Source organism: Egretta garzetta, unplaced genomic scaffold, assembly GCF_000687185.1.
Source record: "Egretta garzetta isolate BGI_Z169 unplaced genomic scaffold, ASM68718v1 scaffold217, whole genome shotgun sequence".
NCBI lineage: Eukaryota > Metazoa > Chordata > Aves > Pelecaniformes > Ardeidae > Egretta > Egretta garzetta.
This window is the reverse complement of record NW_009260395.1, coordinates 1,767,862-1,786,953: the sequence shown is the minus strand read 5'-3', so window position 1 is coordinate 1,786,953 and position 19,092 is coordinate 1,767,862. Positions and strand designations below refer to the sequence as shown.

Below are 19,092 nucleotides of genomic sequence, written 5' to 3'. Positions count from 1 at the left end.
TAAAAATGTATTATTCCCTTCTATTGTAACAGGTAGACAGGAAAATGGAGAACGCGGCACAGAATGAGGCAGAAGCATTACCAATTACAATGAAAACATGGCTAGAAATTCCACATTCTGAAAGAGGGCTGGAAGTACACACTCCTATTACACTCACCAAAATTTAATGCCATCTGAACCAGAAAGAGAGATTTCAAACCGCTATAGTGCAGAGTGCTGAAGTCCTATCCCTAAGAAACTGTTCTGCTATTAGGTTTGGGTTCCGCCTACAGAATCATAGAATCGTTTAGGTTGGAAAAGACCTTTAAGATCATCAAGTCCTATATTGCAACACAGATGATAAAACCCTACCACAAACAAATTAAATTATGTACAAGATATAATGCCAGGTCTTGCATTTCATCTTTCAGATAATTACATAAAGTTTTTGATCTACTGAATTATATGCAATAACAACTCTTGTTTCTCTTAAAAAATCTACTTCAGAGATCAAGGACAACATTTGCAACAGTATATCTGGGTAACTTCCTTCCGTCATAAAGGCTTAGCCACAAATATTTTAACTAAAGCTATCCCTAGGAATATAATTCTGCAAAAGACGTAGAAAATTAAAAATTTAACCTGTAATTAACATTATTTCATTCCTCCCTCCCAAAATTAAAATAAGAACTATTTCTATTCTTTTGAAGAGTCTTTAATGGCACAAAGAAATTAGATTCACAGTCTAAAGCCTTATTTACCTATAAATGGCAGCGGCAAAACAAGCTTTTCCACCCACAAACATGCTCAACACAGCCTTTGAGGTGATTCTGCCAAGTGCAAAAGAAGATTTTTGCTTCCTCACTATTAACCTTCCCTGATCAGATTAAACAACTGGGCATATTTTTTCTGACTCCTGTAAGGAGTCTCTGAAGCTCACTAAGAAATGATTAAGCCAAACCATTACGCTTAAGTAATCAAAACGGTCTTTTGGTGATAACAGCCTTTCCTTCTTTCTTTCCAATTTATATCTTCTATTTTCAAGTGAGTCTTTAGCCAATTATCTGTCCCTATAGCAACCTAGTTTTAAACATTAAAATATTAATGAAAAGTGAAAACAAACCTGGCTGTTCTTCCCACTCTGTGGATGTATGTGTTTGCATCTTCTGGACAATCAAACTGAATGACCCAGTTCACTGCTGGAAAATCTGTGTAAAGACAAAAAAACATCAAAATTTAAGTTCATGGTACTCAAAATCTTCCTATTCAAGAGCAACATATTATTTTGGAGCATTAATTATTGTAAGAACCATCACTTAGACCAATTCACAGACGTTGGGTGCAACCTCTGAAATAAAAATAAAATTAATTGCATGTATTAGCATATCATAAACAACCATCCTCTTCATCAAAGAAAGCTAAGATTAATGGTGTCTTCATTTCCCAAGTTATGACAGTGCACTGAATGGAACATAATTTCACACTTGACAAGAAGACATGTTTTGTGTCACACAGATGATAAAACACCACTACACTTAATAATTAAATAACAGTATCTGATGCATTTTTCACCTATAGTATTAATATCCTACACCACCAGGGTCTGAAGTTAGCTGTGGCGAGTCTTCACTACTTCAGCTGTCCACATACAGAAATATCATAGGCCCTCTCAAAGACGGGAGGGGGTGACCAAGCCTGACAAAGAAGTCAATACTGAATGTGAATGATATTATCCACAAGCATTTTCTAACTGCTGCACTTCACCCAGCAGCAACATGTTTTGCATTTGAGCAAGTTTGTGTTACTTCCCGATCCAAGTCTGTAGCTACGCTGTATTCTACAATTATACCTACACTCTAAACCCAAACCACCATGCCCACATTAGATCCCTACTAGTGAGATTTCAGCAGTGTAGAAGGTATGATAAACAGTTTTCATGTCTGCCTTTGGTTTTCAGAGCACCTTCTTTCCTTTTAGAGCTTACTGACAAAACCACCTTACATTTGGGGCAATGGAGCAAATGAGTAGACTCCTGAAAGCAGTCTTGTGTCATACCTAAATGCCTCCAAGTACAGAAAAACAAAACAAAAAAAAAAAATCCAAACTATCCACTGAAAATATAAAGAAGCAAATCATAATTCAGCAGGTAATGACCAGAGGAAAAGAGGAAAGAAACTCAAGCCAAAACAGGTCCTATAAATATTCTTGCTTTTTCCCCTCATCTATTTTTCTGCCTCCTTAAGAATACAGTCCTATAATGCCATCCATAGTTCAGGTTTTCATTTCCACATCCTGGTCGGTTAGTAATTTTTCATACCCTTTGGAATAACCCACAGGTTACAGGCACATCAGAAATACTTAAAACTGATGAAATCTTACCTTAAGGCATGTAGTAAGCAAATACATCACTATTTCCATTTTCTCTCATTCCAGGTATTTGTCACAGAACATGACTGGAAAAACTAGATTGCATACAGACTTTCATAAATAAAAGGCAGCTTCCACTGACTACCTCACTAACAAATGCCATTACAAAACTAGTGACAACATAGGTCTTTCTGGGACAACAAAAAAAAAAAAAGCACAAATGAAGTGGACCTATTCAGTAAAGAAACAACAGAACTCTATGAAGCCTATCTCTTCTGAGATACCCTAAGAAGCTCTTAAGCAAACTTCAGCTTCATTTCTTACAAATCAGGTTGGTCTTCAGAGCATACTATCACCAATAAAGTCTTAATATGGCTAAATCATCACTTTGTGAATAACTATTGCTTCTGTGGGTACATACCCAGGCCGCGAGCTGCAATATCTGTAGCAAAAAGTACTGCTGCCTTTTTCCGAACAAAACAAGTGTAGACCTCCATTCTCTTCATCTGATGCTGCTTGCCATGCAGTGCCAGTACAGGAAGACCAGGCTGAAGCTTACAGAACACTCTGAATAGATACTGGACCTACTCAACAAGTCAGGGGGGGGAAAAAAAAAAAAAAAAAAACAAAAAAAAAACCTATTACCATGCAATGTTAAACTTGTTAAGATTATATCCAGTATATAGCAACTGTCTTAGCACATCAAATAAAACACACTTTTTTCCACATCAGACAAGAGATGCTATTCTGAGAGTCTGTCATATCCAAGTACTAAAAGGGGAAATGAAGTGTGGCACAAGACTGGCATGCCTTTTGATGGCATTTCCTAAAAGGAACCAGAGTAGGCAAGAGCAAGAATGATTTGGGACATGACGAGTTAGGTTGTATGCAAGGGACACCAAAGTATCGAAGTCCACCAGAAGCGCTGCTTTTAGACAATACTGGAGGGGTGCAGTGTCTATTTTGAGCTTTGACAGCTTCTCTTATAAAAGCAGTCTTTTTACTCTTACATACAGTACCATGATGCAGCATTATTTTATAGCAAACAGCTATCTAATATTTTTTTAATAAAACAGTTACAGAAACTGCATGTATTGCACTACAGCTGCAGCTCAGAGAATTTCTGTACAGCCAAGACTACCACCTCACTGTACTCACCAGCCAACCGCAGAACAACAAAAATATTGTAACCTCTTGCACAAGTGGAAGAACAGCAATGAATATTTACTATGCCATCTTTTAAAAGATTCGATACATGCAGTAGTTACAGGAATAAATACCCGTGCCATACAAATACATACAAATAACTTCAACAGAATAGTCCCAGGACATTTATACAAGTAGATGTTTGAAGGATTCCTTCCTATATAACCATGAGAAAAACCTTTCCCTGCACTGTTTCACAGTTACAATTTCTTGTATAGGTAGATTTAAAAGCTTGTAAAGGAAGTAGGTACCACTTTTAAAATACTCTGTAACCCAACTATGAAATGTGTCATGAGACGAAACTGAAACAGCTGGCCCTTAGTGACATAACTTCTAGCATTCATTTTTAATAGCAGAGCACAAAAATGGCTGAGTACACCGAGATCTCCAGGCCCTTCCTGCATCAAGCCTGCGTCACTGAGCTTCCTGGCAGCCCGGCCCTGCCTCCTGACATGCCTACAGGACTAGGTGACATTTGGGTCCTCCCTCAATTTCCTGTTGCAAACTAGTCCAGAATCTCACCTCTCTGGTGCCTTAACATCTACATGAATATCTTAATTTTAACAGTTTTAAAACGGTACAGGGGAAGAAGGGGAATAGACCTACCTCTTTACAGCTTGCAAAAAACACAATGCTCTTCTTTTTCAAGTGACTTCTCAGGAAAGAGTATAGCATGTTTACTTTTTGCTGAAGCTCACAAACAACATAGTTCTGATCCAAAGTTGCTGGGGTACTTAAAAAAAACCCAAAAAGTACATTTAGCTACCGTTAGTTCCCATAACATTAATATGAGAAAGAAAAGAAGGGAAGAGAGAGAATATACAGGTATACAAAATCTATAGACCTACCCATCCTTTCTTTTAAGTCAAGAGTGTCTGATAAATACCCAGAAAAAGGAGAAGGGGGGGGGGGGGGGGGGAACTTTGAGGAACAAGTCTTAGCTCCCGTAGAGAGCTACTTTTGAAAGGTGAATCTATTTCCTTACTAAAAGCCAGTGGGGAGAAGGGGATGACTTTTGACATTACTTCTGAATTCATTTACACTAGCAAGCCAAACTCTTTCCACATCTAAGCAGCGACATTCAAATTGCCTTGACTTAAAATGCAATTTTGTCCATTAGTCCTATTAAAGCATCATTTGTGCTTAAGGCAATGTCAAAGCACAGTCTAATCATGCACAAAAAAAGAGCACTGATGTACTTCTACTGATTATACCCTGACATGCAAAGTGACTTTGTAAAGCTCTGAATTGTCATCTTAACTCACCTTGCCATTCTTCACAAAATAAACTAAAAAAAAAAAAAAAAATTTTTTTTTGGCACATTTGTCCTTGAAATATATCTAAATGCTCATCTCTCACAGTTCCTCTGCTTCAGCCTAATTTTGAATACCCTTGGTCTGTTTATTTTATTAACGGTGCCACTTGGGAGGATGAAATTACAAGACACTGCTCCAATTTTTATTCTGCTAGTCAATATGAATTATGCCACAGCGTCTTTTGCTTCGTGAGTCTTTCAGAGGAAACTTTTCAAAAGGCAATAACCTATTGTATACTAAGGCAGTAAATTCTAAAACAAATTAGTATGTTCCTTCTTTTGATTCAGTTTATTATCTAATTGCACTCTCCCAAATATTTTTTAAAAATTAGATGTGAGATCTGTGAAACAGATATATAGTCAGTCCTCAAAAAGAAGTCTCCTTCTCTGGAGATATTCAAAGCCCACCTGGACGGTGTCCTGTGCAACCTGCTCTGCGTGACCCTGCTTTAGCAGGGGGGTTGGACTGGATGATCTCCCGAGGTCCCTTCCAACCCCTGCCATTCTGTGATTCTGTGTGTGTGTGACTACATACTAGGCTTGTATATATTCTTCTGCTCAGAGGATATTAACCACATAATTTTTTCTGGCAGTCATGCTTATTTAAGATGCCTTTGGTAGTACTACTGATTAAAAAAAGGTATTTGCAGCACAATACAGAGGTATTAAAATCAAATAGTTAAAACTGCCTCAGAATTCAACCTGGTTCTGCTGTTCGTTTTGCTGACGATTTCTCATTTGCTCTTGGCAAAGCCATTTTTATCACTGTGCTTCACATTTCTCCTGGAAATATATGCATACTTCATAGAATAGCAGAAAAAAAAATCATACATGTTCATAAGCAATTTGACACTCAGATGATAGAACCCACAGAAATGCAAAATACTAAATAACATTCTTCACTTAGATTTCAAAAGAAAAAAAAAAAAAGTGTGCCAAAAAAAAAAAAGTGCATGTTTTTTCATTTAGTGATACATTACATTTTTTGAGCTTGGCAGATCACATATGTCACTTCTTACAAGGCTTTCCCATTCTGATCCAGACTGTACAGCATGACAAATCTATTTTGCGTGCACAGTAAACCTAGCATGTCAGAAAGCCACAAGACTGACTATACATGGACTAATTGGTGAAACATTGGACTATGTTGCCCAGAGAGATGGCAGATGCCCCATCCCTGGAAACATTCAAGGTCAGGTTGGATGGGGCTCTGAGCAACCTGATCCAGTTGAAGATGTCCCTGCTCATTGCAGGAGGGTTGGACTATATGACCTCTAACCAAACCATTCTATGATCCCAACACCACATGCTTTCCTTTGGGCACCTAATATTGAATATACAAACAAGACTGTCATTCTGCACTTTCCCAATAGAGTAGCATTTCTTTGGAAAGCCAGATTTATCAATGGCACACAGAAGAATTGTATTTGTGCAATACATCTGGTGGTTCTGTACATCAAGTATGCACACACAGGAGGTAAGGAAGCCAAACAACAAAGAATTAGCAATTCAGAAGTGAGTGCTACAGCCAGGACACTACTCCATCCAAGCTATAACCCACTCTGGGGCTTGCTCCTAAGGAAGAAAATTTCCAGTCTGCAAATATGCCTGAGGATCTACAAGGAAAGTGCAGGTTCAGCCTCCCTGTAATGAATCAATCAGAACTAGTAACCTCTTATCTGGAAATTCCTTGCTTTCAGGAAGGCACACAACAGGATCAGATGCTGCAGAAAGGAGGATGCGCAACATAACTTCTGATTCGGGGAACGAACAGCCAGAGAAGTAGTTAAGTAGGATTATCATCTGCTTAACCCTCCCAGAAAAAAAAAAAAAAAAATTTATCCCAACATACCTGAATTTGGCTTTCTCATGAACCCAAACGTATTCTGGATCTTTCAGACTCAGCCGTGCAAGATCCTTCACTGATTTTGTTTGTGTTGCAGAAAAAAGCAAGGTCTGGCGTTTCTTAGGTAGATTTTCTATGATAGCGTTCATTGTATCAGCAAACCCCATGTCTAGAATTCTATCAGCTTCATCAAGAACTGAGAGATAGATTTGAGAAAATCTGGGTTTAGCTTTATTTCTATTTAAAAAAATACATCAAATCCATATAAGTACAAAAATCCATGCCTACTTAAAGTGCAGAGATTAGCTTAATTACTGTATATGACAGGATTCTCTTTAGATATTCATGTACTCCATAAAATAGGTTTTTAAAAAAACTGCAATAGAAGTCATAGCTTTTCCCATAATCTATGCACTACTGCCCTGTCTCACATGCTGAAGCATAAAGGATCAGCATTTCAAGAAAACAGTTTGGCAATTTGCAGACAGACTGCAAACTACAAACTCCCTGTCCTATTACTGAAACAAAAGCATGGAATATAAAACAGTGTGGTACTATTCATGACAGAGCAAAACTGACTCTCCTGTACCTAATCTGAATTTAGCATTGAAACATAGGGAGTAAACAGAATAGCACAGAGACAAAGCTTTAAGAAGAGGCCCTACATTTAATGCAATTCTTGCCTAACTGCCATGAATTGTACTAAGTGTAGCAAGCATAATTTCACATCTTATCAGCCTCGTTAGCTCCTTGATTCCTTCTAAGTTCCTCAAGCTATGCTAAAGATTATGCAGTTCTTAGCTGCAGGCAAACCTTTTCATTACACTGAAATATTTATTCAGGTTGGAAGGATGAAAAGAAATAATGTTAACAATGCTAACAAAACAATGAAAGGAGCAGCAATCTGTCTTAAAATTCAAAGAAAAGTGTTTTCTAGAGCTGGCCCAAAATACACACACTGCAATGGATATTCCATATAGTTAATTATCATGTCAGGAAAAACACAGGAGCCATAGTCAGAAAGCAAAGGCCAGTGTTAGCCAAGACAGATCTCAAGGATCATATGGGACACTGTACGGTTTTGGGTTCCTTACTAACTCACCTACTTGTTCTTATCATCCTAAGGAAGGCATGCTCAGCAACTGTTTGAGAGGAAGTACACACAAGAAAGAAGTTTTCTTGTTTTCTATTTTAATTTGTACATGTGTGAACTTAAATGCCATTTCATCTACATATCATGACTAGGATAAAGTTTTTACCTAGGTAAGCGCTCCACACAATTATGAACTGTTAAAAATATTTTCTGAGTACTTTCAAGTAGTTAAAAAACTTACTCAACATTTGCAGATCAGATACATAGAAATATGAAGTTTCATCCATGTGCTGTAGAAGCCGTCCTGGAGTGCAAATTAGCATATTTATGTGGTGGATTCTTTCAGACTCTTCTTTCAGATCCTGAAAAGGAGTTAAACCAGCTTAGCTCTAGTTGTTCACAGTAGAAGCCCAGTACCAGAGATGACCAGGCCAGCTTAACCTATTGATAGTTTTTAGGAAGAATAGTAAAGGATCAGCCTTTCCTCTTTCTACAGAGAAATCACAATTTCTTCAGCATGCTCACACTTGTGGCATGAGCAAAAAGTATTTCAGAATAATCTAAATTAACAGGATAGTCCTGGAAGGCTTGGCAGGAAGGCCCATCCAGTTGTGTAACCTGGAAAGAAAGTAAATCTACCAAATCTTCAAAAGACGCAGAGTACACAGTCAGGATGACGAGTGGGTCATTGGTAGGTTCCCTTTAACTATTCTCTTCCCTCACTTTTCATTTCCAGGGTTTCCTTCCTAAACTAGCACTTAATATAGCACTCATTTATGCTTCCATAGAGCAAACTCAAGAAAGGACACACCTTTCCTCCAATGATAAGGCCAGCTGAGAACTCATGATTCCTTCCCACTTTACGCAGAACCTTGAAGGTTTGATATGCCAGTTCCCGGGTAGGCGATATTATCAAAACTCCCAGTCCATCAGCTGAAGTCCACTGCTGGCGATACAGGAGCTCCAAAGCCTGAAAAAAAATACCATATTTTCATTACAAAAAATCTCAGAAGGATAATATGTAACAACAACAAATTTGTAACAAAAAGTATCATAAAAAAGATAAAGCCACAGTAATTAAAATAATGACTTGAACATCAGTACACATTTCACATGGTTTAATTATGTATCAGTTCTGACTGATGGCAATGATGCTTGCTGTAGCAAAGTTCCCCAGTACCAATCTATGACAGACAGTAATGGCTGGTAAATCGTAAACATTTTACTGTACAATTAATCCTATTCTGCTAAATTCTGGAGAATAGAAATCAGATCTAGAAAAACATAAGAAACTTCCCCAACCATAACGCTTTGTGAGAACCAGAAACAGAATAAGCAACTAGAAGAAAGCCAATTATTGCAGCTTTAATTCCAATTATAGACTTGAATCAGTACTATCCACACATGCTATACACAGAGCATTCCAACTAAAGTTGCAATGAAACTCAGACCAGGATTATTCCTCCTGTTACAAATTCACACTGCAGAAACGCTGTCTTAGCTAATCCTAACACAAAGATTTCACAGGTCTGAATATCCAAAGCATTCTGAAATATTGAAGGCTGTTAAGCATCCCTATACAGTTCATTTTTTTCTTCACTATTTATCTCTCCAGCTCCCCTCTTAATGTTTTTCTCTCCTAAAACTGTTTTAAAATAAGGTTCATAAAACAAAGTACTTCTAGATTAACTAATTGAGCAATCTTACTTTTCTTTCTCAAGTTCACAAGACTATCTTTTGCAGCCACCCCATTTTTTTATTCTTTATTAATAAAAAATATATTTTTTAAAAAAACACAGCATAAAGCATAAGTCTTCTCAACCAGAGAGGGTATACAAAACACCTACTGTTGTTCCCACAGTTACTGACAAAATAGGCTCCACAGAAATTTATGCTCACAAAAATGCAGGTAATGTTTAAACCAAAAAACCCTCCATAATCAAAATGACATTTCTTTTCCCTTTATCTGATCATAACATGATGGGGTTTGTACCCACTTATATGTGCACTTTAAGCAAACATCTCAATTATACTTTCAAACCGAAGAAATTAAATGCAGAGCATGATGTTTTGTGTAAAACAGTCAAACATGCATTATCCGTGACAGGTGTTTTCATCCTGTTTTCCCACTTGCACCTGGAAGTGCTAAGGAGTCCACAAAAGATAACAAGGAAATGGAAGTCTACAATCACTAAGTTTAAGTTTGCTATATAAGGTCCAAATCCTAAAATTTTCAAGGGGTAAAAACCACACATCTAAAAAAAGTCAAAGGAACTGAAGAAATTTTGCCATTCTATTCCATACGCTTAGTTTTCAAATTTTAAAAAAATTAGACAACTAGAGTTGTACCAGGAAAAGAGATTCCCAAGAAAAAAAAAAAACAAAGCACTTCCTAAATCACCCAGGGTCTACTAATGTAAGGATCAAAATGGAATTTCTAAGTATCAGAATATTCCTAGGGCCAAAAATATACTTCTTTCAGAACTTCAAGCAGCTTTATTAAATTAGTATCTTGGCTTTCTTGGAACGTTTATATCAGTTGAACTATAACTCTTCTCCCAAGATCTATTAACCTAAGCTGTCTGACATCCAATACTTCCTGGATAACTTGATTTAAGTACAAATGGAAGGATGTAAATTACTTACTGGGACGATGAAAGCCAAAGTTTTGCCTGATCCGGTCTTCGCAGCTCCAAGTACATCTTTACCTTGTAAAGCCAAACCAATGGTTTGCCTCTGTATCTCTGTTACCACACGATACTGAGCTTCCTGCAATCCTAGTATTTCCCGTGTGGGAATAGGAGAGTGGGAGGGGGGAAAAAAAAAAAAAATCTTTATTTTTGTCTTGCCCAGAGCTGTATTCCTCTGTCTAGAAAACACTGTACACAGAAATACTTATCTAAGGATTAGTTTAAAGCAAAAAAATGTTCAGATGCAGATAAATAATACATTCATTTTTACTTACATTACTTCCCAAAGTTAACTTTTGTACTCACCTTTTAGAGTTTTCTTTGACAATGGAAAATCTGAAAATCTTTGAATTTCACTTGCATTTATCTGAAACAAAATAAGTTAATCAGTGCTCACAATCAAAGCACAGCAGAGAAATTAAATAGCATTCTTCAAGTTGCCATTAACATAAATATGTAGTATTTCGGTATGACCTGATCCAAGTTAGCTAGTGAGGCAATTTCTACTAGTTTGGCCTAAGCCAAACTGCTCTTCTACAATACACTGTTTAGTAAGTAATAAGATATATTATAATCATGCAGAACAATGTAGTCTGAAAGGGACCTCAGGAGGCCCCTGCTTCAAGCTCCTGCTCGCAGCAGGTCAGCTCTGAGGTCAGACCGGGTTGCTCAGGGCTTTGTCCAGCCTTGAAATCATTCTAGGACAGAGACTGGACGGCCTCTCTGGGCAACCTGAGCATCTGACTGACTGTCCCCATGGGAAAAAAGTGTTCCAGGCTGAGCCTCTCTTCTGTCAATTTATGCCAGTTGTGTCTCATCCTTCTACCCTGCAGCACCTCCTCAACGATCCTCCCAGGGGTACTGGGAACTTCTGTAAGGTCCCCATCTCAACCCCAAAGCCATCTCTGCTACAGACTGAGAAGCCCATCTCATCGCCCCCAGCCTCTCCTCACAGGGCAAGTGCTCCAGCCCCCGCCACTTCAATGGTTCTCCCCTGAACTGGATCTACAATTATGTCCTTTTCTTATTAGGGCATCCAAAACTGGATGCAGTATTCTTCAGAATTAAAAAAAAAAAAAAAAATTTTTTAAATCACATTTTTATAAGATACTGCAGTATGCAAGCCAAGTCTAGATTTTCTATAATGCAGCGTGCCACAAGCCCCTGACATAACTTGCTCATGCTAAGTATTTCACAAACATACAGTATTTCCAAAAATCAGAACTTCTGTAGCCTTTTTCTCCAAAACTGTCCCAGTCAGACTAACTGCCAATAGAAATTATAATAAAATATCTATGGCACAACACATAACTAGCCAATTATTTTGTATTTCTGTGTGGCTACAACAAGCACTGCTTTTATGATCCATGCACACTAAGAATAAATCCATTTTCCTGGGAATACCCACAGAGGAGCAGTTCGGTTTGGGAGGCTACTGCAAATGGAGTAATGGTAGGCATATCCCATAAAATAGAACTCTGAGCTCTCTCCTCCCTTTTTTAACCATTCCAACTTAAGAAAAAAACATTGCTATGCTGCAAACTGCAAAGTACACAGCTGTTACCCTGCTGAAAAAAGAGAAGCTGGTCTGCACTTGTCACAATTTAACCCTTACAGCTCCCATCCGTAAAGGCAGACTCCTTCATCTGCACGTACCACCTGCAAACACTGCAGGCAGCCTCCCTACAACCTCACTAGAGCTAAGCTAAATAATCTGTATTTTCAGATGCCTTGAAGTAATGAGGATGAAGCGTATTCCAGCTGCTGTACAAGATCAGACATCACAAAAGCAGGTAAATGTTCTGCAGGGTAATGGGGTAATATTTGGTAAACAAACACTTCAGGAAATAGCTCCAGATAACAAACACATTTCTCCCCCACTCCACTTTTCCATTTCAACTCTACAGTTCTAGCATCAAGATTTTTTTTGCACATACTTAGTATTAGGTTATGTGATTAACCACTGCAAACACAAAGACCCCACAAGAATCAGTGGAACACCACCGGGATAGGAGCCCCACCATTGTCATCACTGCACATGGAGTTAAAGCACCCCGACTCAGCTGCCCCCCGGCCGTCAGAGGAGAGGGGTCAGCCCATGGTCCCTGGGTGAACCCCACCGAGGAGCCAGTGGGGCCACCCCCTCCCCAGGCTGGCAGGGGTGAGAGCCCGCAGGGGTGGGGCTCACGGGGGCTGCAGGGGATTTGGGGCAGGTACAACTTCTCGGAAGGTGCATTAAGGGAGGGATTGCAGGAATGTGCAAGACTTGTCATGGGACACTTAGGAGAAGGATCAAAAGCAGGTAAAGGGAGGGATCAAGGTGCACGGGGAGGAACCAGCATGAGAAAATAGAGGGGAAAAGGGGATGAAAGGGGCTGGTCCTGGGTAACAGCTGGCTGGTCAGTACGCTTGGCTGACTGGGGCCTGCACCCCATCACCACAGCCGGCCCTGCAGCCTTACTAAATATTCTTACATCATAACAAGAATAATTATTTATTACTACTAATAATAACTACTCTTGCATTCTTTCTATCCATCGTCTGTGTGAGCACACTCCCTATTCTGAGCCCCCATAAGAGACCACCAGCGACCTTCCAGCCAGACTGGTGGGCAGCAGCACAAGAGCCGAGTGCCGGCAGCCGGAGCGGGACCACGAACCTCAGAGGCTGGAGGGTGCCGGTGCCAGTGCCTGGGGAGCCCGGGGCCTGAGGCCAGCTCTGGGGCAGACTGAGTAGCTGCTGCCAGCTACCAGAGAGACCCATTTTCCATGTGTGGGAATGTATTTCACTAGCCTAATCCTGATCAGCCAGAGAGGAAGAGCACAGGTGCTGCACAGGTGCCGATAAAGGCACTGCTCTCTCTGTCTTCAGCTGGGGCTGGATGCGTGTGGGCATACACATGTACCTACTGGGAATACACACTCACCCTTGCTGCAGACTGGACTTGGGAACCCAGAACTGCACCAGTCTCAATCTACCCAACTGGAACAAGAAGAGTCCACCCATGTCCTGAAGCTCACCAACCTCTAGCACTTGGTATACTTAATTTTTTAGCGCTGTCCTACAGGGTAGAAAACATACTAAAAAAGTAGTTCATTGTCCTAACACCTACTAGGTTACTTCTCTGTATGCATACACCTTTACAGCATACTTGAGAGCTGTTAATTACACGAACGCACACACACACACAAAACCCGCAAAGAGCATGTGTTTGAGTCTATGAGTTGGCTGAATGATTTATAAAAATGCTGAGATGTTAAGTAAAGATCTTAAGAAAAATGTAATAATTTCAAGTCTGTTCTAGCTGATCTAGGAGGTGTGGACACCTTCCACTGGCAACGTTCACAACAATCAATAGCAGCAGGACAGAAGAAAACAGAGAACTCGGGGGGGGGGAAAAAAAAATAAAGACTACTGTATCTATAAAGCCTGAGCAAATGAAGAGGAAGGTAGACTACACAGCTTTGAGTTCATACTGACTAGCATCCATAAACCGAGATTTCCAAATGTCAAACTCAGAGCTTACACAACTCATGCATTTCTAATAATATCGTTTATCTCCAACAGACTGCTGAACAGAAAACTCCCAACACAGGGACCAAGCAAAACGGTCCTCAGACATTCCTGACAACTTGTGATAACAATTCCAGAGAAGGCCTCAAATGAAGTGCTACCGAGCTGTCAGATCAGCCTCATCTCTCTTTGAGGTACCAAGTCTTCTGCAAGCTCTGCCTATTATAGAAAATGAAACATTTCTTTTCCTGAGGGTTTATACCTGTTTAAAGCACCTAGATCACAACACTATTCTTTTCAGCCTAGTTCTCTCTAGTAAAAACAAGAAAAGTAATTGAATATATGAATTTGATCTCTAGATAAAAAAGCAGTGGCACCCTTATTAAAACCCGGTTTTGACATGTTTCAAGACAAAGATCTTGCAAGGTAGATTTCAAACTTTCATTGTGTCCTAGCAGAGCAATTAAACTTTTGCCAAATATTAGTTCAAAATATTAAAGATCAATTATTTTTATAAAACCTATTTGAGCTGAGAAGTGTGTACTTTAAGCTAGTACATTCCTGGGAGGGGGCAAAAACTCCTATCAGAAATCACCATAAAAGTCTTTCTTCGGCTTTCACAAATGGGAATTTTCTGACAAATACTTCCAAGTTCAGCTGATAATTTTGAAGATACTATGTATCACATGCAATATTGTACATTGGCCTAATTTCTAGACATTACTTTGCACGCTAAAGGATCACAATTCAGTGATGTATACAGGTTCGGTTTAATTTCAACCAAGAGAGGGTCCACATGGGAAAACAGCATGCCTACAGGAGGGAAAACTATCTTACTAACATCAAAAAAGAATACAAGCAATCCATTATGTGCAACTAAAGGGATAGATTTTAATAGGTTTGTGGCACATGAAGTGGGCTATTGCTGCAATGTGAAATTGCTCAAAACAGTTAAGGCTGCTTTAAGTATTTCAGTGGTCAACTTCTTTTTAACTCTAGATGACCCAGTAAGTACTGATGTATTAATCACAAAGGATACAAATAGTATTCTGCTCTTCAACCTTAAACTCCTCTACATCAATGTAAAAATCATTAAATGCATAAGCCTAGCTCTTTTGAAGATGTCGAAGAAGGAAAAAAAAAAGTTAGAACTGTATTAAAAGAGCAAGGCACAGAAACGTTAGGAAAAGCCACGTCACAAAGCTTCGTATGTTATCTCTCTGCCCTACAAACTTCCAGGAGCACAAGAATGATCTGTTGTAGTATCTTTAAACTCCAAAGATACTAGTTTATTTTTAAATAAAGTCCAAATGGCAGTAGTAAGAAGGATTGGTGTTAGAGGTAGATCTTCCAACAGATCGATGCTGTATCTACATGTACCAGCAGAAAACACCACCAACTTCTACTTTGTTTCCCTGTCAGGAGTTATTACCTCCTCTAATCTGCTGGGAATCCATACCTGTGAGCTTTCTCTAATCTGGTCTAGGTGAGAGCAGCCAGCTCATTTCAAATACTTCAAATCGTATTGTGATCTAACTTGAATAATTTGACATAAAGCAGACTAGAAAGAGTTTACACAAACAGCTCCCCAGCGCATCAGTTAGTTGTTAGTCCTTTTCATGAGCACAACCGGATGGAGAAGACAATGTTCATCAGCCTTACAGTTAGGCAACAGTCACCAGATCAACAGATAACAGATCACCTATGAACATGTAAAGCTGAAAACGGTCCCAAGATTTGGACACACTGAAACTAAATTTCACGTTTTCCATCTATGCAGTCACACACTTGCCATCACATGTCAACAAATGACCAAAAAAAAAAAAAATATCCAGTAACAAAGTATCTTGGTTATCTCTTCATTACTGTTTGACTTTGTCACTAGAAATTGTAGACAATATACTCTAAGAGGGAGGGCAAGGTAGATACTCTTGCATGCAACAGCCATGCTACCCCTATTCCATGCCACATGCAAGATGACAAAGGCACATCAACACCTAACCAGAGACCCCAGTCAGTGCTTTTCACAGAAAGGAGCTCACCAAAGGGCTTTCTAATTCCTTTGTCCCTAAGAATGGATCTGCCTCATGAAGAACTTACTGGAGACCCCTGAAGATCCAAGCACATGGCACTTTCTCACAGTCCCCATCCTCACTATAGCCAGGTCCAGGGTAATAGGGAAGAAATTCAGGAGACAAAGTGGAAAACCTTGTCAGGGACCAGAAAAGGACTGACGACAGGATGTGAGATGGGCATCCACCTGTATGTTCACAAGCAGGAGACTCCTGGAGCAAGATGACAGCAAAACCCCAGAGGAGCTGAGACCAGGAGTCCCCAAAAATATCACAATACAAACATATGTTCCCCCTGTCTTCATTCTGATGGATACATGTCTGACCACTACCAGCCTCTCTTTTTCAACCTCTGTATATACACACAAACACAACATCCCACTACGCACTGCTTACGTGTGCTGCCCCAAGCTCCACAGAAGCACAGAATTATCACCCATGTCCCAGAAATCAATGCATGTGCAGACATGCACATTGTTAACACAGAGGCATCCATGCATACTCACATAGCCATATACACAGCAAATAAATGCAAGTACCTATAGAAGTAATTGATAGAGGTGACTGTAAGACCAATATAAACATAAATCTATGTAGAATGAGCAGAAATTAAATGCAAGTATGAGATGTATAGGATGTGTTTCAGGGAAAAGTGACTGCATTTAAATATTATGCAAAATATTTAAGGTTAGGAGTAGAGGAACAGACTACTGTAGAAGTCAGAATGGGGACTACTCAAACTAAACAGTCTGAGAATTACACATCTACCCACCACAATCCAGATATTCCACCCTAAAATTTATGAGGATAAGAAGGAATACTGACCTCACTATGGAAAAGCAGGGTTTACATCATTCCCTTAAAGAATGCTGTTTCATTAACTCACTGTTTGTGTGCGCTCCTTTTAAACCTCTCTCCTGCTTACATACATCTGTGAGCAACAGAGTCATACCCCCACTGTCTACAGGATGCACTCCTGGAGAGAAGTATGACATAGCAAAGCAATTTTTCGCCATAAGAACTAATGTAATAGATAGGGATGTGTGTGGGGATTTAATACATGCATACAGCAGAAATATGGCAAAACTGTATCTGGAGAACATATACACTGTGTATGGGGAGAACAAAGAGGCAAAGGCAGCATCAAGTGGAGGGGATGCTGGTTTCCCAAAGATCATATTTCTGCCACTTCGTCTCTGAGACCGAATGCCCAACATAAATCCTTTATGTCAAGCGTTCTTGCTGCCTCCTTCTAAACAATTAGATTTTTTTTTCATTGTCATCATCTTCCTCAAATGAATCCAGATCAACTAAGGGCAAATGACAGATGAATAGGGGTCATGTTTGGCCATTCCATCTCACAGCTGAAGAGGCTCCAAAAAGCCAGCAGCTCCTCCAGTTGATGATTCTGGTGATCCTGCTCCCACCTCTCAATACACCCATCCCATATACATATAATTTCAGTACACAGGAGCAACATACTGCTTAAACTTCTGCAAACATGTGTCAACTACATTAGGAGGAAAGCTATTCCCTGAACACAACCACTTTATCTATGAGACTGCTGGTCAGAGTATTATATGGCCAGTGATGGGACTCCAAAACAAGAGATAGAGAAGAAAGAATAGCTAGATATTGCCATGGTACCCTAAGGTAACACAGCAGCCTAATTTGCATATGGCATTATCAAGTAAATGCAAGCTATTATCAAGTGTAGAAACTGTTAGGGCCTGACAACATGCAAAATTAATCTCACTACACATCTCCCTGTCTGTGTTCAAATACACAGAAATACAAGCCATCTATTGTATATACGCCACAATTTGGTATATAAACAATAAGCCCACCACCCTGGGATCTGTGCAGAGGGTTCACAAATTCTGTACACAACCTTTGCCAAGTTGCTTTAACTCAGTTTCTCTCTCTTGCTCAGACATGCACCCTCCAGAGACCATGCACAGGCAACCATCTAAGACTTAGGTTACAACAAGCAGTCCAACAGTACTGTAGGGGGTTTGTCATTCCACGATGAGACACATAGCTACCAGGGGTCATCCCACTTGGAAAAATACAAGCTTCTAGCAATTTGAGTAGTCTGCTTTGAAAGAGAGCATCTAAGTCCCCTTTTTCTACAGTGAGTAGTAAGATATTCCCCAAGCAAGTTAACTCAAAATTTATTCACAATAAAAAGTATTAATCATGTATGTAGTTACCGTCTTTGATTTTTATCATAAAAAAAATGAATGAGAAGTCAAGTTTTCCCCCAATAAATAATCTGTGATTCAAAACAGGAATTTGACCGTCTTTGGAAGCATAGCATTTGCTTTCAAACCAGTAAAGCCAATGACTGTGTGAAGCCTCAGCGTGCTAACTTGCTGAATGTTAAGGTAAGGAGCTATCACACCCTCTTCAGGGTAACAGACATGTTTCTTCTATACGTCTTGTCATTACTTTCTGCTCAATCAAATTACAACCACCAAAAAGTCTCTACTACCAGCTACGCCGAGTGCTGCGCAACCAAGTATAACTGCCATGCTCGTCGCCAGCAGTAGCTGCAAATTCCACAAAAGTTGGCAGGACATAGAGCAACACCACAGGCATGGCACATCTAAGCCATTATTCCCAACTACGGTACTTTCTACTAATCGGTACGGCTCAAAAGCCGGCCACCTCCCAGAGGAATTCAAGGGAATCTGGGTGACAAAAACCAACAGCACTGACCCTGGCTCTAATATTCTGATACCTATTTCCAGACTTGAGGTTAAACAACATGCTCTTGTAGCGTGATGTTTGCCTGTAGGGCGTCTTCTGTGGAGACAAACGTGTCCCATCTCTGACACGGAGATATCCATGTTGCCTGGTCAGAAGGGCCAAGTACCACGGGTTACAGCCGTTCCCACCATCAGCTTCAACCTCCTCCGCCCTGCACTCTCAACCACCCCCTCCCTCCCGAGGGTTCCCACCACCCCTGGCTCCACAGCCTGCCCAGCCACCTCCCCCAGAACCACCGG

General features: G+C 39.8%; 1 protein-coding gene across 1 annotated transcript in view; it reads right to left on the bottom strand.

Annotated features, from left to right (window-relative positions):
• Positions 1-19,092, bottom strand: part of LOC104130070 (probable ATP-dependent RNA helicase DDX10) — a 57,529-nt gene that overhangs the window by 35,186 nt on the left and 3,251 nt on the right. Inside the window, exons 2-9 of the mRNA XM_035898523.1 lie at positions 10,803-10,863; positions 10,453-10,583; positions 8,618-8,776; positions 8,048-8,168; positions 6,720-6,909; positions 4,159-4,285; positions 2,768-2,930; positions 1,103-1,187 (exon numbers count right to left, since the gene is read on the bottom strand). Of these exons, the coding sequence (XP_035754416.1) occupies positions 1,103-1,187; positions 2,768-2,930; positions 4,159-4,285; positions 6,720-6,909; positions 8,048-8,168; positions 8,618-8,776; positions 10,453-10,583; positions 10,803-10,863 (1,037 nt within the window). The remainder of the gene's footprint in view (positions 1-1,102; positions 1,188-2,767; positions 2,931-4,158; positions 4,286-6,719; positions 6,910-8,047; positions 8,169-8,617; positions 8,777-10,452; positions 10,584-10,802; positions 10,864-19,092) is intronic.